General features: G+C 41.6%; 3 protein-coding genes across 9 annotated transcripts in view; 2 read left to right on the top strand and 1 right to left on the bottom strand.

Annotated features, from left to right (window-relative positions):
* The first annotated feature begins 865 nt into the window (after nucleotides 1-865).
* LOC122861577 lies at nucleotides 866-9,406 on the top strand. 5 transcript variants are annotated; one of them, XM_044166186.1, is made up of 20 exons: nucleotides 866-968; nucleotides 1,243-1,400; nucleotides 1,511-1,600; nucleotides 1,692-1,835; nucleotides 1,977-2,135; nucleotides 2,229-2,310; nucleotides 2,431-2,614; nucleotides 3,260-3,403; nucleotides 3,833-4,023; nucleotides 4,120-4,255; nucleotides 4,347-4,410; nucleotides 4,511-4,640; nucleotides 4,749-4,920; nucleotides 5,013-5,340; nucleotides 5,427-5,493; nucleotides 5,577-5,680; nucleotides 5,774-5,958; nucleotides 6,070-6,529; nucleotides 7,707-7,813; nucleotides 9,261-9,406. In XM_044166186.1, the coding sequence occupies exons 2-20, from the start codon at nucleotides 1,310-1,312 to the stop codon at nucleotides 9,369-9,371; spliced, it is 2,949 nt and encodes a 982-aa protein (XP_044022121.1). In that variant the 5' UTR covers nucleotides 866-968; nucleotides 1,243-1,309; the 3' UTR covers nucleotides 9,372-9,406. The 5 variants fall into 5 exon arrangements, with proteins under 5 accessions (XP_044022121.1, XP_044022122.1, XP_044022120.1 ...); XM_044166187.1 differs by having other exon boundaries at nucleotides 4,508-4,640; nucleotides 5,604-5,680; XM_044166185.1 differs by having other exon boundaries at nucleotides 4,508-4,640.
* A 1,167-nt stretch (nucleotides 9,407-10,573) lies between these two features.
* On the top strand, nucleotides 10,574-14,761 carry LOC122861579 (transmembrane protein 179). Its single transcript, XM_044166193.1, has 4 exons — nucleotides 10,574-12,286; nucleotides 12,774-12,911; nucleotides 13,005-13,083; nucleotides 13,163-14,761. The coding sequence occupies exons 1-4, from the start codon at nucleotides 11,910-11,912 to the stop codon at nucleotides 13,334-13,336; spliced, it is 768 nt and encodes a 255-aa protein (XP_044022128.1). The 5' UTR covers nucleotides 10,574-11,909; the 3' UTR covers nucleotides 13,337-14,761.
* lg15h14orf180 (linkage group 15 C14orf180 homolog) overlaps nucleotides 14,265-20,372 on the bottom strand; it is a 42,173-nt gene continuing 36,065 nt past the window's right edge. For 2 of the 3 annotated variants that reach the window (XM_044166191.1, XM_044166192.1), the window contains 5 exons: nucleotides 19,610-19,640; nucleotides 19,385-19,493; nucleotides 17,260-17,423; nucleotides 16,961-17,093; nucleotides 14,265-16,071 (listed from right to left, as the gene is read on the bottom strand). In XM_044166191.1, coding sequence (XP_044022126.1) covers nucleotides 15,866-16,071; nucleotides 16,961-17,093; nucleotides 17,260-17,423; nucleotides 19,385-19,493; nucleotides 19,610-19,640 — 643 coding nt within the window. In that variant the 3' untranslated portion in view covers nucleotides 14,265-15,865. Of the gene's footprint in view, nucleotides 16,072-16,343; nucleotides 16,371-16,960; nucleotides 17,094-17,259; nucleotides 17,424-19,384; nucleotides 19,494-19,609; nucleotides 19,641-20,372 lie in introns of all 3 variants that reach the window. The other variant, XM_044166190.1, reaches the window with a different exon arrangement.

Genomic DNA, 20,372 nt, shown 5'->3' with positions numbered 1-20,372 from the left:
TTGTAATGACAAATAAAAATAAATTGAACACAGAAAGAATTAAAAATGAATTATCACAATATTAGGTATACCTCAATATATGGTACACCACTGCTGGTGCACTGCTTTCTACTGGTGGAAACAGTCAGGGCTGCAAGTAGCAATTATTTTCATTACTGATAAATTTGCCAATAATTTTCTCAATTAATCAATTAATAGTTTTGTCTATAAAATGTCAGAAAAAAGTGAAAAATTCCACTATAATTTACCACAGCTCAAAGTGACATTCAGATGTCTTGTTTTGTCTGACCAAGAGTCCAAAACCCAAAGATATTCAGTTTATTATTATGTATGACAAAGAAAAGCCTCAAATCCTCACATCTGAGAAGCAGTTTTGCTTAGGAAATGACTAAAACAATTATTTGATCATCAAAATAGTTGCCGATTAATTTGATTAATCATTGCAGCTCTACTTTCCGGGCATGTGGTGCTTTTGACCACAGTGATTTCATTGCAGGTGTTTTGCCTTTGCACAGTGTTGAAAACCCTGGTTGTGACATCACTGACTGGGGTGTGGCCAAAAGGGCCAAATGCCTGAATGATTCAAGCTGTAGAAAGCAGGGTAGTTTTCTTCCCTCTGTCATTTAAGAAGTTAATTTTCACCTCCTACTATCATCTCACCCCTGCTGGTCATACCTATTCTGTTTCCAACTTTCATTTCAACATGCACACACACACACACACACACACACACACACACACACACACACACTGCTCCCTATACTCACAGCCACGCTGCAAATCAGCCAATGAAATGTTAACTGAGAGTGAGATTAGTGGATTAACATGTACCAAAGTAGCTTGTGTAAGAAGAGACCGTTACCGTAGCCACCGGGCCAGTCAGCAAATCCGCAAGGCAGACAGAACACACAGCACAGACCAAGAGTGAAGTTTAACAGAGCCACTGGACAACCAAACCACGTCTCCAAGTGAGTATTCAACAAATCTTTACAATTTCCTCTATGGAGGCTCCTCAAAATAATGACTACCACATTCACGCTTTATTCTGCTCTTGCACAATCTGTTGATCTAATTATGGAAACATGTCTATTAGAGGTTTTCCAGGCTTAAGTGCACAAGTTATTTAACCACTCATTGAGATACCATGCATTACATTAGCTATGGTTAAAACACCTCTAATATACAGTATGTAAGATGTTTTCATACATAACCATTTGTTTCTTTTGCTATAATGAACCATAGGTATCAGCATTTGTTTCCCATGCAATCTCCCTTGTCTCTGTGAGGATTCCGGGGTGCGAGGGCAATCATGCTGGATAGAAAGGGCCAGTGGGCCGAGGCGTTAGCCAGCAACAACATAAGAGCCATCATCCACTGGCTACGGAAGCTTACAGCTGATGGTACATTATGAGCATTTGACTACCAAAAAAATATTGTTCTGTCCACTACTTGCAAAAACACTTGTTGTTTGAGTGTTTAACATTTCATCTCCAATAATACCCTGCTGCAGGTGAAGTTGATGTGGAGGAAATCCTACCGACTTTCAGCTGCTGGGTACAGAGGACATCAGAGTTTGCTAAAAAGGAGTTATTAACCCTATGTAAGAACATGTTCCTTCATTAATCATGTTTAAATGTTTGAATTGCAAAGTACACACTATGGATTTTTGTACCTCTTGTGTTTTCCCACAGGTTTCAGCCGCTGCCAGGGCCTGTGGATGTTTCTGGACCGGAGCTCTTTCACCAGAGTGCACATGCTGCTCCAGAGACTGAGGAACCTGCTCACCCTGGCCCAGTGGGCAAGAAAGCAGCTCAGTTCAGCCCACCTCTGGCACGGTACAAACTTCAGAACACATACAGCGTACAGCTGGAACAGCATGATGGTTTGGTTAATATTTGTGACTGCAACTGTAGTCCTAACCCTCTGATATGTCTACTAGAATTCACTAGAATTAAAATTTGTATGTTTTTATTTAGGTGTGGGGGTCCCATGTGTGGTGTGCAGGGATACATTCGGCTCCTCAGATGTTAAACGTAGCTGCTGGAACCGAGAGCACAGGGCTCTAAAGCAACACATCTGGCTGGGACGGCTGGTTCAGTGGTGGGGCATCATGGGGCTTCTGCCCAAGTACCCTGGTACAGATATGATCACACACATTACATTCATTTGACGTGATGAGCTGTTATGACACCTCAATTTTCTTTTCTGTTCTCTGGTGTTGCTGTCAGAGGCTCACGAGGTGAAGCGCATTGCTCAGATGTGGAAGGAAATGGATCATAGTCATCGGAAAGCTTGTCTCGAGACACCTGGGTAACTCATCTGATCATTGGACTTGATGGAGGAATTCCAAGCCATTGTACTTATTTTACTCCTGCTGAAGTTTCTCTCTTTATTTCCTCTCTGATTTTCTATTTTCTTACATTTGACTAGATGGGAGGAGGGAGAAAGATTTAGGTCTTTGATACAGGGTATGGTGTCTCAGTTGGACAGGCAGCATGGGTGCATTTGGACTTCTGAAGACTGCACAGACCAGTGTTATCCTCCTCCTAATCTGCAGGCCCTGCTGAAGCTCGTGCTGGTGCCTCATATCGACAACATGTCAGTCCAAGCACTTGTATCCATCCAAATACAGCATCGACAAAGCCCTCTGTGGAGCATAAAACCAGGCATTTTAAAAAACCAACAATTGATAAAAAAGTGTGATGCAAACTTCTTCTTAATTCTGTGGTTTATCAGTGAAGTGTATGAACTACACTGCAGACTGGAATCTCTGTCAACAGTAAACAGATGTCTGTATACTCACTGCGCTGAATTATTATAAACTATGATGAGATGGTCGTGGGTCACAGCTCTCACCCACGTCCCGGCGCTGTCTCTCCCTCTTCATCTCCTTGCACTTCTCATGCATTAGTTCCTGTTGTTGACTGTGCAGTTGCTGTGGCTGCTTAACATACAGTATGTTAGTGTTCAAGTTTGCTGTCTGCTGTAGTGTAAAACATTCTCAAATTGTTGTAGATTTTTGTTAATAACTACTATATATATCGTGGCAATTCAAATTAATCCAAAAAAACATGAATATTGCAAACCATTTAGTAAGAAGTCAATATATAGACTGGCCCTCTCTCAGCACCCTGAACTGTGACTTCCAGCGTCCCTGCTGTACATTTTTCTTCTATTGTGCTCCTTTTTGTTTTATTCCAGATAAATACTATATATATTTGATTCAGGTTATGTAGTTCTTAACCTATATGTATCACAGCTCATGTACTTTGCCCTGGATATGGCGAACTTCCTGCAGTGCAAAGACGACCTCCTCCAATCTTTCTGCCATGCCTTCACTATTCCCTCCAGCTTTTCCCAACAAATCAGGGCCTTCTGGATGCTTGATCATGGGCACGTCAAGGTATATAAGAAAAAGGCAAAATTGATTTTATGCATTAGGTGAGTGACTTGATTCTGATTTTGATGAAGTCATTAAAATTAACATGTGCAAGCTGACTGTGATGCGAGTGCAATTCAAGGGCCAGATAACCATCCGGTTGATTACATTAGTGTCCTTGTTTCAGCAGCCATAATGGTCTGCAGGTAACACTAATGGGCCACTTGAGTAGCACACGATTAATGTACTAATGCTCCACTGTGCCACTCATTAGTTATGTCAGTATATCTCTCTTTTGGAAGAGGAGATGCTTTCATGGATGATAAGAAATTTGCCAGTTTACTTCTTGATAACAACAAGTAGGAGAGATGTTTAGAGACAACATCTTAAATGTCAGTCAAAATAAATCCTTATATTGCTGCTTTATGTCGTGTTACATCTTGTTGCACCCAGGCCTCCATGGAGCTATTACTGAGCCCTAGGGCTGCTGTTCCCTGGCTCTCCTGGCAACATCGTTGCATCATCCACTGTCTGCTAACGAGGAAGCAGCCTCAGTTGGCATTAAGGTACCTCCACTGGACCAGACCCGCAATAGAGAGCGTTGAGGATGCTAAGCTCTGTGCAGATGTACTACTTCAAAACAGGTACATTCTGGTACACTAATGGCTTACTGGTCATGTTTTTGATCATCTGAGATTATCAAGTCACATCTAACATTACCAAGATTATTCGCAATCCAGTTGTGTCTCTGATGCCTGGGCTCTGCTGAAGAGAGGCCACACAGAAAGCGACGATATGGTCATGTACTTCCTCCAGGCTTGCAGTGGATTTGGTCTGTGTGCAGAGGCTTTAAAGTACATCCCTGCAGGATACAATGTAGGTGAATCTCTTGTAATACAGCAAAATGGATGTATCAAAGATATTCAGCCTTGAAATGACTTTTCTTTTTCCAAAAAATCTTTATCAGGGTGAAGGAGACCATGTAATTGGGATTGAGGCTACAGGGTCACAGTTGCCGCTGATGAAGAAAGGTAAGGCAGATTAAATGAATAGAATATTAAATGGTATCAGGACAGAATAAAGTGCATTATATTTTACCATGAGATTTAATTTTATACGACCATTCAGCAGGAAGGCCACCGTGCCCGCTGTCAGCCAAACTGTATCAAGCTCAGAAAGTCAACAGAGTGTCCTCAGACAAACTGGTCCAACTAGTCAGGAAGGCTGTGATGGAAGTGAGAAAGCCACATCCCAAGATAAGGTACTGAGGTTGTAGATGAAATGTGGATAACAGAGGTTGAAATATGTTAAAAAATGTTCAGTATCCCAGAAAACTCAGCAGATCATTCCTCCATGTTCGTTATTTCAGTGAGGTGGTGTGGCCAGAGCACACAGAGAGAAAATCGAACAGCAGAGAGATGTTTCTGTCAACCCAGGCTCTGCGTCATCTCACGCCCAGCCCCTCCCCAATGGACATGGTAGAAGAATCAGAGGAAACAGCACATATAGATGAAACAGAAGAGGATAAGCCTATCCATTACGTATACATTTTCATTGTCTCTGCTAAAAGTTAACTGATTTTTTGTATGTGATTTTGAAATAATGCACTTTATGTGTGTTCTTGTCCCAGCAGCAACCTGAGCCACCAGAGCACATTTCTTCTTCTGAGGATCTGAACTCTGAGTCTGTCTTCTCCTTCACCTCGGCCTCCTCCTTGCCTCTGTTGAGACGGGACCGTCCTTATGTGTATGAAAGTACCATGACTCTGCAGAGGATCTCTTCTCTCCTTACTGATGGAGAGAACCAAAGCAGGGAAGAGGAAGACGAAGAAGACAGCAGAACCCCTTCATCAAATGACGGTTTTCCAGATTGCCCTGAGCTGACAGTGACATTAGATGGCGCCACAGCCCCAATTTCCCTCAGCAACTTGAACAAAGACGCTTTGGTGCTTTCTCCAGAGGGTAAGCTTTGTGTTGGATTTTATTTGCACACTATTGGCATTAAGAGGCAGTCAAAAGATAAAGAGAAACTTCAACTTCTTTTTTAGAGGGAGAAGATGTTAAGAAAGATGTTTTCTCAAGCGAGGACTTTCTCACTGTTGATGCAGTTGAGAGGTCAGAGGTCATTTTATCTCACACTATACTTATGGTACACAAGAAAATTAAAACTGGTTGACATTTGTTCGCTGTGGTTACAGAATGAATCTTCCCCCTTCGCTCAACAGCATTGTGGACAGCCATTTAGTGCCCAATCTTTGTGAGCCCCAGGTGGAGAGTCACAGTTTCCTCTCGCCTGACGATGGTGTGTAGGTGCATCCAGCTGGAGGGACAAAATGATCACGCTGAATTGTGGTCTGCTGAATGCTTACATCTCTGCATGAACTTTTATCTGCAGAGAAAATGGCCTGCAGTAAAGGAGTGTCTGCAGAAATCGTTCATGGTTCCCAAGATGTCACTGATATGTGGAGCTCTGCAGTGTCACTCAACCAAGACGACCAATCAGATTGCATCCCTTATGATATTCCCAGTTTTAGCGAGGCAGCCACATTTGACTGTTTCCTGGAAGAAGAACTTCATCAGGTAGGCAGTCTCTCTCTTTAACTAAACAGTACACACTATAGGTTGATTGTCACAGTACCTGTTTTCAAAATGGGGCTATTCATGTTTAATGTTTTCACTGTATGTACCCAGAAAACATATGAGCATCACCAGGAAGAGGAAGAAGTGGAATGCTTCAGTCAAGGCTTCTCCTGTGCTACGACTGAAACCACTCGGACTGACCTTCACCAGAGCTTTCTGTCAGAGGATCCTGTAGCCAGTGGCTCAAGCGCCTCAGCAAGGAAGTGTCTGCCCGACATCTCCCTTCTCTCCCCTGTGTGCAGCTCTATTGGCCCCACACAGCTTCAGATCTCTGGTAGCTTTCTGACCCCCAGCCCAACCTGCAACATCAAAACCACCTCTTCTCCTTCTGACACCACCAGTGTGAGCTCCTTCAAAGCCCAATTAAAGACAGGTGAACCCTGTGTCCAGAGCACCTCAGCCTGGCTCGATCATAGCAAAATGGGCAGCTGGTGGAAACAGGACCTGGAAACCCGTAGAGCTTCCAGTGGCCTTCTACCTGCTACAGAGCTGGGAGCAGCTATCACATCAGGTGAAGAATTTTAATAAAGAAAAGAAATGTTTCTTTATCTCTGGAAAGAAGCAATACTGTACATATAAAATCATATACAACCATTTGCAACCGTATGGTGTACAGTGGTCAGTAGAAATAATGAAATATGTGCTACCAGTTGCCTTATTGACATTTAGAGCTCCCAAGACATTGCAAATGGTCATTAGCAATATGCTAATTGAAAAACCTGTTTCTGCCATTGCCAGCAATGGTCTAAGGCCGAATAGTTTGTGTGTGTGTGTTTTGGCCAAACATGTTAATGACATAACAATATGTCAGAGGTGTTGCTGTCCACTGCAGGGTGCAGGACACAGGTACATGTACTGAAGGCGGGGGGTCTTGGCTGCTAGGAGAGGGAGACTGGTGAGGAAGTGAAGTGTCAGAGATTGGTTCCCTTAACCTTGCTGCAGCAGTCAGTCATCCATAAAACAACCCCATCTCCCCCCTTCCCCCATGCTTTCTATGGGAGGTGTACTGTCAACCACTGCAAGCAGACCTCCCTCCATCTGCTGGGTTGTGCTGATCACCACTGGGCCTTAGGGATCTACGGCCTATTGCCCCACACTGAGGCCCCAACCTTGTCACTGGGACAAGGGTTAAAGACATAACAGTGGAGCATCCATCCATCCATTTTCTACCGCTTGGTCCCGTTAGGGGTCGCGGGTGACTGGAGCCTATCCCAGTGACTTTGGGCCTTAGGCAGGGTACACCCTGGACAGTGGCCAACTCGTCGCAGGGCTACCACAGACAACCATTCACTCTCACATTCATTCAATACGGGCAATTTAGAGTTATCAATTAACCTACACATGTCTTTGGACGGTGGGAGGAAGCCGGAGAACCCGGAGAGAACCCACGGTAACACGGGGAGGACATGCACCCAGAGAGATTGTGTGATGTTAGTCTGGTCCGGGAATCGATCCCACGAACCCACGATCTCCTTATTGGGAGGCAGGAGCTTTAGCCGCTCTGCCACCGTGCACCAACAGTGGAGCAATGTTGCATAAAATTAAAAGACTAGTGTCAGATTCATCCATTTTGAGGATGATGTTTCCAGCAATGGATCATTTCAACTCATGAAATTTCAGTAGAAAGCAATTGCACTGTCACTGCCCTGACAATGTTAATGCTTTGTTTTGTTTCTGTCCATTCACAGATAATAAGAGGCCTTCTCTTGTACTGAGCCAACCATATTCCTACAGTCTGGTCAATTTTATGGATTTCACTGCAAAGCAAAAAGGAGACAACAAAGATGGCAAACAGGTACTTTGCTCTAATGACTGATACTGAAATACTGTACATTGAAGCCGTGGTGTATTCATCACTAGGAGATAAAAGCCAGTTTGGCCAGTAGGGGTCACTATTGTTCCAGTTAAGGCGCTTGACAGCATCTCTGATTTGGATGATCTAATTTCTGGTCCCTGAGGATTTTGCTTCATCACAACACAGCAGGTGCCTTCTTTACTATCCTTCATCCCTCTTTCCCCTGTCCTCCAGCATAAACACCATTGCTTTTAAGATCTCTGACTACAATGATGTCATTTTCCAAATATAAAGGCAGGATTTCAGGGGATATGAATCACTTGTATTGTATCTTCAAAAACAGAGTCACATATGCATGAAATACCACAGAAGGTAGCTATTATTTGTTTGTTAAAAATACAACATTTGAAGTTGATGTAGTCACCTTTATATGTTGCATGATTTTATTACTTTCTTGTGCATCGACCTGAACATTACACTGTTAAGCACTGTAATATCATTGCATGGATATGACCAGGTAATTGTTTTACTGAGGTTTCATTGGATAATTGTTTAATTGGGATGCAGTCACCTAATTATTTTGTTCAGAATTGGGGACCATATGGAGCTTGGCAGGTGAAACATAATTAGGCCATGTTAATTTATGATGATTATACCTTGGGCCTGAGTAGCCTATACTGTACAAACAGTGTGTGTCTATCACGGCCAATCTATTTTGGTTGTACAGTGCATGATTGTAGTGAATGCATTACATTCATTATCTTGCAGTCTCAGTGTGAGTGTGAGCTTCCAGGGGGTTGTTTTGAAGTAAGTGCCGTTAGTCTTATCTAATTGTTCATCCAGGCCAGAAATGATGCTGAATAGGATTTGCTTAATAGAGGGATATTAATGACTAATGTGTGAAAATTAGTTTAAGACAAACCCTTAATTGCTGATCAAACTGTCATCTATTTAATGCCAGACTGGCTAAAGATAAGAAAATCAGGATATTAAACATAGTAATTAGTGTAAACTGTAAATTCTGATCTCGTCCCATATGACCTAATGCATGACTGTTTATTGTGGCACAGTTATAAATGAGATATTCACTGTGGTGAAAAACAAAGTCATCGATCAAATCGTAGAAGCTCACAAAGAGATCATGCCTGCTTAAAAAGATATCACAAAATGAAATATTATCAACTTTACTGTTGCTTTATGAAAATGCCAATATTTGCACAGAGAGAGGTGGGGAGTAGTAGTGTTGGGTGATGTTCAATGTTGAAACATTCAAGATTCAAGGGGAGACAAATGGCCTCTATTAGGAGCATTTAATCAGTGCTACCAGTCTCCTGCGCCCCCTGGGGAAAGATTAATGGGTACAGGATATTTCATCGGGCTGTCCATATCACTGCCCAGGATATGAGGCTGTAATTGTGTCTGTTTTTGCTGTTGTTTTGTGTTACAGGCAAACAAAGAGGAGCCGGCAGGTTGGAGCAGTTTGGGGAAGGGTTCACAAGGTGCCATAAGAAGTGGGAGAATACGATCAAGGAAAGGAAAACGAGTGAAGAGAGCATGAATGAGAAATATATTTATTAAAGTCTTTTAACATGATGCATCTTCCTTTTGATTCAGAAATACATTTTGAATCCAAATCTGGCACTGATTTATTAACCTAAAGCAATACTGTAAGGATTAACTTAACTAACACCAAAATGAACTTACTGATCATACTACAGCATTATGATCAGCATATAGACTTTTCACCTTGACGTGATCCATCTCCCCTTCCTCATCAATCAAGCGGTCAGATTGTTCTGACGACTGCTGCCACCGCTGCTTCTATCAGCAGCCTTCCCCACCCAGCGATATTGTCCTGCCACGCCCTTTTTATTCCACTGTAATACCACATGTCAGAAACACTCACTCAATGAATTTCTCAGGAATTATTGATAAACATAAATTATTAAATATTTTGCTAATTAAAACTCTAGTAAAAATGGCTTTTATTATGCATTTCTATTATCTGGCCAACATTACAAGGATGCATGTTGCTCCATTTGAAGCATAAATGCACTACATTTAAAATGCAGTGATAGTGTCCTTGAAAATGATTCTGCACTTTAGATTCTTCGCTGTTTTTTTTCCTCTTGAAAAAAGGATGTTTGCTTTACTGCCATTGCATCTCATGAAAAATGGATGACCTCCCAATGCTTTCTGCTGCCCATCGCTCCCTATATTTGCACAGAGCCCAGGGACTGCATTTGGGTTAGCATCCTCCTCCCTCCCTCCCTTCCTCCCTCCGTGTCTTGTTCTGGGGGTGAATAACTTAACACATATTTCAGCTTGACACACTTCTGCTCTGGTCTCCCCTGGGTGCCTAGTTCACAAGCCCACACATGCTGTATTATTTAAAAGTGTAGTTTGGAGTTCCGTGTGTGTGGATGTGCATGTGCTCTCCTGTTTGTGTAAGGGGCGATGCTTTATGGAGTTGTTGGGCTTCCTTATGACCTTGCAGGTGTGGCAGCACCTCTGATACCAGATGATGTCTGAGGTCTAGCCAAAGACAAAATAAGCATGTCAACATAGTTATGATTCCCTCCTAAATTTTTTTAAAGACTTTTTGCTGTTCTGTGCTTTGATTTTTCTATTAGAAAAAGGAGAAAATACTGTTTCAGTACAATACTCCAGCAATAATGTATCACAACAGAAAGGTTGAAACTGCAAAAGTATTTATTACAGGAAATAGTATTCTAGACAAGTTATCACACCCAAGAATAAAGATCCGCCAGAGCCAAAGAAGCCCAAGGAGCATGAAACATAAGTATAATGATGCTAAAAAGCAAACCAGCTCTGAACGTGAAATCAACTTTCAGGCCAAGACCACACACACACACATTAGCACACACACAATAACTCAAGCTAATCTGAGAGCTGATAACGTCATGGAAATCGGAGTGCTGTGGTGCAACAAAATGACACATAAATCATGTGCAAGGGAGAGGATGCAAAATGCTGCAGTTTCTGTGATGGATACAAATAGCCGTCTGATGTCTGGAAAGCTCTCATATAAATACTTGTCTTTGTATTGCATGGGATACTTCCCCCAAACTGCAGTACGATTAATAATTTCTGATGCAAAATGACTGAATGCTAGTTTATAAAGAATCAGGTCACTTTGCTGTTTCACTTTTGCCACCTAAAAACGAAGGTTTTTACATGTTCTAATCAAAGTCAAAACTTTTTTTTTAAACAATGAACTGACGGTCTATACATCCCAACACTTTGCAGCATCCTGCATCTGTAGACTATACATCAAGGCTATGATCATACTTCAAACATGAAACAATGGGGTCTGTCTATGCAGGTGCCTTGGCCACTGGAGGGCACTGTGAGCGGTGCTGAGGCTGGGTGGCCGAGGAAGGAAGGTTGAAAGTTACCTTGGCCAGCTCACCAGATGGGCTCGGTGAAGCATGTCAGATGGCTGTGACAGCTACCTGCCCTTCCTTAAGGACTGTCACTGTGTATAAACAAACCATTACTCTATAATTTGTGAGTGCACTGCCTTATGTGTGTACAAGGGCATGCTTGCACTGAACCCACTAAATGAACATATCAGAAAAGTTGCACCTACAGTATCTAGCCTACCATAATAAAACCTTCTTCATGCTGTGCAAGTCTACATAACTTTATTTTAAATTCTAATGAAGATAACAAAGTTTCCAAAAATAGCAAATATGTAGGGCTGAATTTTGGGGAAATGGATAAAATGATGCACACAACATTTATAATATTTCTATTTGATGGAATAGCGCAGCCATAAAAACATGCAGTCTAAGCTTTGGCTATTTTTATCATGGTAAACACCATATAGCTTCAATGAAGTGTTTGAACAAGCGGAAACCGAACATATAGGCTACTGTATGTATGGTATAAGATAAATTGTCCTCATATCTAAGGGGAAAACTGTAGGTTAAGAGGTTAAATGTAATAATTAACTGTTAACCTAAACTGTTGCAAATGGTACCAGTGAAGAGGAACATCTCCCCAGTCTGGGTGTAGATTAAGATGGAGAACCCTGAAGGCCTCATTAATTTGCAGCAGAACGCGTCGTCGGATGCTGAGCCTCCGCTCATCACTGCGCAGCCGCAGTTTCTCCAGGACGCAGAGAGCCGAAGAGGGAGACAGAAAAATGGCCCTCGATAATTTAATTTTCGCCCAGTGCATCCTTTATTTTTTAGCCTTCGTATTCGGTTTCATCGCCGTGGTACCTCTGTCTGAAAACACGGAGGACTTCGGGGGGAAATGCCTGCTCTTCACGCGGGGTATGTGGCAAAATGAGAACATCACTGTGTCGAAGCAGCGCTTCATCGTGGAGGAGTGGGGACCCGAGTCCTCCTGCAGCTTCATCACTTTTGTCGGGATAGCGTCCCTCATCCTGTCCGCAGTGCAGGCATGGAGGCTTCTGTTCTTTCTGTGCAAAGGACACGACGAGTGAGTGACATTTCACTTGTGCTCGTTCAACACAATTCAATACCAGCACTATAAAAATATCAGTAGGACAGGCTCATGTTTAACGGCTCAATGTAAACGTGTTTTTTCTGTTCATCTCCCACGCCCTTATATGCGCGCTATTCTGGCAGAATCATAGAATCATGTAATCTAGGCTATGATCTAATGATAAAAGCCATAGAATGAGCCTATAAAAACGACTAGTCACGCTCGTCCTCCATTATAAAGATGGAGGGAAAACACTTGCAGACTTTGAAAAATCAAAGTCATACTGTGGCTCACATGCAGTATTTCCGATCTGTGTCACTGTTTTCATGTATGACTGAAAGACACTGTTCATCACAGCAAACTAAATCATGCTGTGTTTCAGTTTTATAGGCCCTATGAAAAATGACTGTAATGTATGTAAACATTAAGCAGAGACTGCACAGCTTTTATCCTCTTCATTTTCTGTTCTACCTGCCTGCAGCTCCATCTTCAACGCCTTCCTCAACCTGCTGATCAGCTCCCTGGTGGTGTTCACAGTCTTCCTGTCCAGCACCATCGTCAGTGTGGGTTTCAACATGTGGTGTGACTCCATCACTGAGAGTGGGACCATGCCCAGCAGGTGAGAGCAACACACAAACTCAACTTTTCAGATGCTTTCATTATACAACGCGGCTGTCCTCCTAAATACCAGCTGGTGTGTGTCATGTTTTAGCTGTGAGGACCTGCAGGACACCGATCTAGAACTCGGCCTGGACAACTCTGCTTTCTACGACCAGTTTGCTATAGCTCAGGTGAGACTGTTTTATCGGTAACATCAGTATAACAAAATCCTGAATCTCATTCATATTTACAATAATGTCCTTCCTGCAGTTTGGCCTGTGGGCTTCCTGGCTCACCTGGCTTGGGATCGCAGTGATGGCCTTCCTGAAGGTCTACCACAACTACAGACAAGAGGACCTGCTGGACAGCCTGATCCACGAGAAGGACCTGCTGCTCGGCCGCTCCTCACGCCACAGTTCTGACCTCAAGACCGGCCTGATCTAGACACCAGAGGACGCACAAACACACACACTCACACTCAACCATACAGTCTTCTCGCCTGCCATGAGCAGCACTACTATTTGCCTATGTAGACAATCAAAATGATTTGGCTTTTGCTCCCATTGACTATCGAGTGAATCAAACAGAAGGTTTTAGCTTTGTTCTCCAAAAGTAATTGATTTACCCTAAAAAAAAATACTCCCAATGGTTGTTAACCTTTGGAAGAGTCCTGCTTTATTGAGTTTATTCATCCATTGTGTGTATTCCTCTTCAACACACACAACCACAGCCCAGCTCTGATAGTATTAAAACCATTTAATGGAAATATACACCCAGTTTTTCTCAACTCATGAATTTCTATTTAGCAACACAGTATTAATGGCTTGGACAGACTGGCTGATGGATCATGTTGTCTTTGTGAAACTTCTGCATGGACCTAATGCATGACAAATGAATAGGGTGGTGGTTTTTAGATGTAAAGGGATGTTCTTTTGTTTTATACACCAATAAATGTGTCCCTAAAGTAGACTTATTTTTGTTAGGATACGCACTGCACACTACTTGATAAAGTGAGAATTCTTTGCATGCTGCAGCAAAGAAATATGATGTGTGCTTTTGCAGTGTTAATCAGCAGTTACAAAAGGCGTTTTATAAAAATGACAAATTGTAGTTTAGAACATTCATGTATCAGGCAGCCAGTCGAAAAATGCTTTTAGCAATCTGTGTGAAATAAAAAACAAATCCTATTCTGTGCCATATACAGTAGTAACTCAGGCTTCTCCTTCACACTTTATAGGCTACAAACCAATATACTGTATTACTGTGAATAGACGCACAAATGTACTTGCATGCATCTCTCTCCCTGTTACATACACATTGCACTTCACTTGCTGTCAGAGATTACAGGGAGAAAGAAAATCATCTGCTTGACTTTGATAGGCAATGACAGTTTTATTCAAAACAAATGAAATCATAAAATGGTAGGAACCAAGAAAACCCTCCATAAAGGCACTTCTTTCAAAGTGACCATAAATGTTTGGACAGCCGTGAAATGCAGCTTCTAAGCTAAATGTGCATATACAGAACATGAGTTCACTGGGTATTGTTTTATTGCTAATTATTTAGTTTGACAGTACAGAGTCGAGAGTATTTCTTTCTTCTATAGAGGCGTTATTAGCCTTATATTGCTTTGACATTCAAATGTGAAACCTCCAAAATCCAACGCTTTCCTTTTGAGTTCCCTGAAACCTGTTATATAAAGAACAATGTTTTACTATGTTAAACTATGTGATGTGTGTTATTGCTCATAATGAGAGGTCTGTGGGATGCGCATCACTGTGCCCTTTAATTCCTATAATTCATTTGTGTGGTGGTTTGGCTGTTTGAATTATATTTGCTTAATTTGATAAAGGGACTCGCAAACAATAACATACAGTATCTGATTCTGTTCTATTTCTGTGTTTGGCCTCATATTAGTAGTAATAAGCTTGATATAGGAGGACATCCTTGATTTTTGTTTTTTTTTTTACATATTGCAAATATTTGTTGAGCCCACACCCATCCATACATTTGTCCAAAGCTTGATGAGCATTTGACATCACGATTAAAACCTGAATATTATTGTTTTTAAATAGAAATGTAACAAAAAGAAAACAGTTAAATAACATTTAGGATCAAGGATATTTTGTGGGATTTCAGTGGTTATAAAGAGGAACACTGTCAAAAGTATTAGCATTCATTCAGTTTGAGTATATTCTCTTCGGCAATAGATAAGGAGAGAGAATTGTGAGAGAACACTGTGCTGCAGATTTCCTCCACAGTGGAGCTAGGAATCAGCTGAAGAAAAGTCTGTGAAGAAAGAGGTGTTTTTCATCTGTTAAGCCATTCAACCTGGTACTGTGAAGTGATGCAGCCCTGTGTTTTCTTTCCCACAGATCATTATCGAACAGTTTACACATTTGTGCTTCCATCCTCCTCCTCTTGAATGTGCACTGTGCCAATCAAAAACTGTTTCCCAACATCTCTACATTCATTAACGTGCAATTACAAGGCGGAATATTGTGATAGTCCTTAGTATATTGAACCATATATACACATTCAGTTCTGTGTAATATCTGATATACACTAATCATGTACTGTAACAAAATAAATATTTGCATTTCATGGAAACATTCACTCACATACATTAGACTGTGACATGAACTGAAAAATCAAATGGTTGTGGTGATTAAGTTAGCGTTATATGTGATCAACATTGCAGATGTGCAAAATGATTATAACTTAAATAAGGAGTGGCATGACCACCACCTTAGTACATATATACAGTACATACAGACATGAAAGCTACATATTTCTGGGATTACACACTTTCCCCTTTTTCACTGTGAGAGTGGTTTAACACCACATACAGTGTACAGAGCCGTGGCACATGGCTGAGGTGTTTGTAGGCCTGGGCTCTTTCAAAGATAGGAAAAAAGAGGGATCTGGAAACAATAAAGGAGGCTTCATGTCTCCACCTGTGGTCGGTCTCAGTCACTGCATGGTCAGCCATATCCAGCAGCCCCACAGGAGCTGTTTCATATGCAGCAGGTAGACAGCCAAAGCGGCCTCCAGCTCCTCGCACACTCGCTGTGGGCGTCGGCGGTCTGTGCAGTACATGGCCACGCCCAGGAATGACATCAGCAGGAAGAGGCAAGTGAACAAGGCGATGTGGGGGCGGGGCGGTGTCGTCTCATAGGCTACAAACATAAAACCAAGACCAGTTTTTCACAATTTTGGTTTGTAAATGAGTATCTGAGTCAGAACTCAAGAGGCAAGTTTTTAATGGAGGATTTCATGTGGTGGTGGTGGAGAATTGTCACACAAATTGTGCTTTCTGTGTTTCAAACTTTGTTAAAAAAAGGGGGTCCATTTTGCATGGCAGGTTTTTAAATAAAAAGTGTAGTAGTGTTGTTGTCACTTTCCCATGCACATTAACATAATCATTCTCAACACTTTCAGACAGACTTACCACCTAAACAGTCACAGTAAGGAATGTCTGTGAAGCCGACAGAAAAGAGGCCAGTCAGTCAACAAGAGCCAACCTCTGATGTACAGCAGCAACCAACCGGCTGCTGTGCCCTCATTGACTCCACTATCTCTCTGGAACAGACTCCATGGTGCCTCATATGCATGCATAATTAATTACGAAAGAGTAAATCACTTGCTCCTGTTTGGAAGTCTTTCGGCATTACATTATTTTTAAATAGTAGAGAATCCCAGAAGGACAATAGTTTACGATGCACTCTCAGGATGTTTTTAATGCATTTTGTTCTCTCTTTACTGCTAAGTGCAAGGCATACACCGCTGTTACATATGGGTTGAGGGCCCCACTGCAAGCTGGGATGGCACCAATTTCGAGGAAAATTTTTATAAACAAACAAAATTACATTCATATTGTTACTGTATGCATGCATTCCCTTATCAATGCCTCTGTAAATGTTGAGCTGACATGGACAGACTGCAGAAACTATGGGTGATATGAAGTTACTGGACTAGTTTGATCCAGGTGTTAAAGCGCCAGAGGGCAGCATATTCTCTCTTGTTGTACAAACACATCTGACTGTCTGTGGGTTGTGGTTTTCTCACCATGTACTGTGGTCTCTGGCTCCCTGAATCGAACCCTTCGTTCACCTTTCCGTCTGTAGTTGGGTTCTGTGTCTGACCCGTAGTTGGGACTTGGCCTCTTTAGAATGGAGGTGGGGACTTTGCCATTGGTTACCTGCATTAGATACAGCTCAGGATAAGTATACCCATAACAAGCTCCAAGTGAATTTCAATAAAAAAGACAGGCAGCAAACACCTGGAAGGCACCGATCTTTTGCAAACAAATTGCTCGTATCCAGAGTAACACTGCTGAAGATGCCTGCAGGTGTTGTTAACATTACCTTAGGTTTCGGTGTGTCCTCCTGTTGCTGGTCGGCGTCCTTTCTGTGGCGGATCTCTGAGTGTTTCTCCCGGTGGGAATGAGGAAGACAGTTGACGGTGTCTCTAATGGACTCTGCAGCAGCAAAGCGTTTGGACAGCGCAGACACACACTGACCCAGGGAGTCTATTAAGAGAACCATGACCATACATGAGTAGTGATCTAGTGTTGCTTCGCACTGGAGTCTGCCGTCTGCTCCGAAGACAGACAATGAGGTGAAGTTAAACATACAAAGTTAAAGCAAATGTGCTGGAGGAAAGATGTAGGAGTTAACTCTGTTTGTGCCAGGTAGAGTTGAAGAGTAGTTTGAAGTTACAACTCACTTGTTTTTTCCCCAATATGTTTACATTAAAATAAAATAAAAATAAAGTTCTGGTCTTACTCACCAAATGTAATTTTACTAGATCTCATCACAGTTTCTAAAAAAAGACATACTACTGCCCAAAGAGGAAAAAATGAGCCTCAGTCTGGTTGCTCCTTCATTTGTATTGTCTGAAAGTTTCCCATATCTCTACTAAATACTGTGCATGTTTGTCTGTCAACACTGGCTGATGAATTAGCCACTTGCCTGACTAATCGGTGATTTAATCAATTGATAAGTCAATCTATTACTGTTCTGGGTCATTTACAACTAGAAAAGCTTCTATGGAGAATGATTGATTGAATGAGAGAGACACAGAGAGACAGGCAGACATTTAGAACCAAGAGTAAATTATCTTTTATCTGTTAAAAAACCCCAAATTTTAATGAACATTATTTTGAATCTTTATAAAACATGACATGGGAATTTAACCACTATTATTACAGACTTTCTTGTGTGTATTATAAAGATAAATGTTCTTAAAGAAGATTTGAGTTCTGTGGGAAAAAAACCCTGCCTCATTTTAATTTCCACTTTTACAGGAAGATGCTGCACCAGCTAAGGCCAAGAAAAGTAGCAACCCATAAATGTGCTAAATAATAATAGAAAATACACATGTGAATATAACCTTACCAAAATTAATAGAAAATTTAATGACACTGCCAGATTTTGAAAGACAGTCAAACATTCCACAGTTTCCATTCTACCAGTCAGTTGTTATGTTTTCTAAAAGTGAATCAAAGTAAAATCCAGGCTCACATATTTAGGGACAGTTAAACATCTTTTATAGACTGTTAGTCTATTAAAGATACTCTCTACTATAGAGAGAGACTGTTGCCTGTGCCCAGTTATTTATTGCCATAATTTCTGAAGTGGAATTCAGTGGATATTGTGAAAATGATTGGGACATTTACATAACATGTTTGAAATAGTACAACATTTTTTAAAGTTCTTTTTGCAATACAAACTAAAAGGTGCACAGAGACTACTGTGTGTTCTTATCTGCAACAACAACCGCTTTCTGACCCTGCACATTTTCACCAAAGTTGTGAGGTAAACAACGAGGAGTGTTGTAAATCTTTGACTTTATATGCTGTACACTCCTGTCTTTATGTAGCTGTCCCTGTTCAGCACCACTGCCTCTGAAAGCTGACTCAACAACAAGGCTGGTTTCTACGTATTGCTTTTAACACCACAGCAGTCTTCACAAAAATGCCGAGTTCAGAATTGGGCGTGTTGCTCCCTTTTTAATGCAAGCCAAGCATACATACTGTACTACAACAAAACTGTGCCCTCAAACTGTCACAAAAATACTTTTCTTTTTTGCTCTGCATAAAACCACTCGTGTCCAACATGACTGCGAGTGTTTATTAATTTAACATTTTCACAGGATGACATGGTTTAAAGGCTAACTGAATTGCTTGAAACCACATCCTCGCTGTGCTGTGTGCTTTCTAAAGCACAGAGGAGATAACTTGTTCTTGAGATTAACATTGCTGTTCTGGTATTTTCATGTTTCATGAGACAGCGAGATTTCCACCCCCTAATGTTAACCGTGTTAAATTATATACTGCTGAGAGGCGTCCTCCACTGTCGTTTTCAGAATCATACAACCGTGTTTGTTTTTCACTGTACATACAGTAAGTCTATTTGTCGTAACATCCCGTCAGGATGACAGTAGTGTTTACTGTGCAACTCTTATCATTCAGCCCAGGTGAGTGTTTACCTGAATATTCAGTCTTGCCAATCTCAGCATAGACGGTGGCCATAAGCTCCAGGCTTCTGGCTGTAATGGGGTGGTCATTACCAAAGGCCCTCTGGTGTATCTTTGTAGCCTGAAATATGAAGTAACAGACAGAGGTGATTTGAAGTTGACACAAGAATGCTATAAAATGTTTAATTTGTTCAAAAATCTAGAGAGAAAGCAAAGAGAATGATGAAACTGACATACCTTACCGCTGTATTCTAGAGCAAGATGAGGTCTGAAAGCAAAGGAAAGGAAAAGGGCACTATTAAACAAATACACTACGTCTACTTTTCTCTAGAGTAAAATATTTATACCTGCCGAAAACAAAAGCAGTCACTTTCAGATGAAATCTACCTATGCACATTCTTCTTTTATTTAAACACAAATATTTTCAAAGACAACAGCAATGCCTGACCTTAATCAAATGTAGTGGCCCATGCTGCATTGTCAGGAGCATATCTGTTTCAGTGTTCAGAGCACAGCAGCATGAGAAATCTAAACAAGCGTGTGCTGTGATTAGAAACGGAGAGCAGGACTGCAGGTGCTCAGGCGCCTTATGGAGGAAGTGGAAACCTTCTATTTCTGCCATTACTGACTGCCCCTTTCTATTCTCCAGGGTGAATTACAGAAGGCATGGCGCTTACAGGTTGGTTTACTGACTTGTGCCCTTCCACCACTCTTCTGCTTAGTGCTAAGCTAGGTAAACACGATGTGGTACATTGAGGATCTGCCAGCTGTTATGCTCATATCTGCACTGGAAAGCCAGCCAAAGACATTCATCACCCTCACACCCTTACGTGTGCCAATAGATGTAGAGCAAGCTTTGTTTAGGTTGACAGATGTCAGCTTCGCTGTTCAAAACCCACACTTCCCTTCAATTAGTAATGGCCAGGTGTCAGTTTGCACTGCTTTAGAAGACAGAAAAGTCCTTCACCGGCCCAAAGGACTTCCTACGACATAGCTGAAA

The sequence above is a fragment of the Siniperca chuatsi genome, linkage group LG15 (genome assembly GCF_020085105.1).
Source record: "Siniperca chuatsi isolate FFG_IHB_CAS linkage group LG15, ASM2008510v1, whole genome shotgun sequence".
Lineage (NCBI taxonomy): Eukaryota > Metazoa > Chordata > Actinopteri > Centrarchiformes > Sinipercidae > Siniperca > Siniperca chuatsi.
The sequence above is the reverse complement of the archived record's forward strand: the minus strand, read 5'-3'. Positions and strand labels throughout refer to the sequence as shown.

Excerpts from the sequence above, each read along its gene's own strand:
- LOC122861579 (XM_044166193.1), top strand. The coding sequence starts at position 11,910 with ATGCTGAGCCTCCGCTCATCACTGCGCAGCCGCAGTTTCTCCAGGACG. Across the intron at positions 12,287-12,773 it reads CTGTGCAAAGGACACGACGA|CTCCATCTTCAACGCCTTCC; the intron begins GTGAGTGACATT and ends ACCTGCCTGCAG. Across the intron at positions 13,084-13,162 it reads ACCAGTTTGCTATAGCTCAG|TTTGGCCTGTGGGCTTCCTG; the intron begins GTGAGACTGTTT and ends TCCTTCCTGCAG.
- LOC122861577 (XM_044166185.1), top strand. The coding sequence starts at position 1,310 with ATGCTGGATAGAAAGGGCCAGTGGGCCGAGGCGTTAGCCAGCAACAAC. Across the intron at positions 4,256-4,346 it reads ACATCCCTGCAGGATACAAT|GGTGAAGGAGACCATGTAAT; the intron begins GTAGGTGAATCT and ends AATCTTTATCAG. Across the intron at positions 7,814-9,260 it reads ACAACAAAGATGGCAAACAG|GCAAACAAAGAGGAGCCGGC; the intron begins GTACTTTGCTCT and ends TTTGTGTTACAG.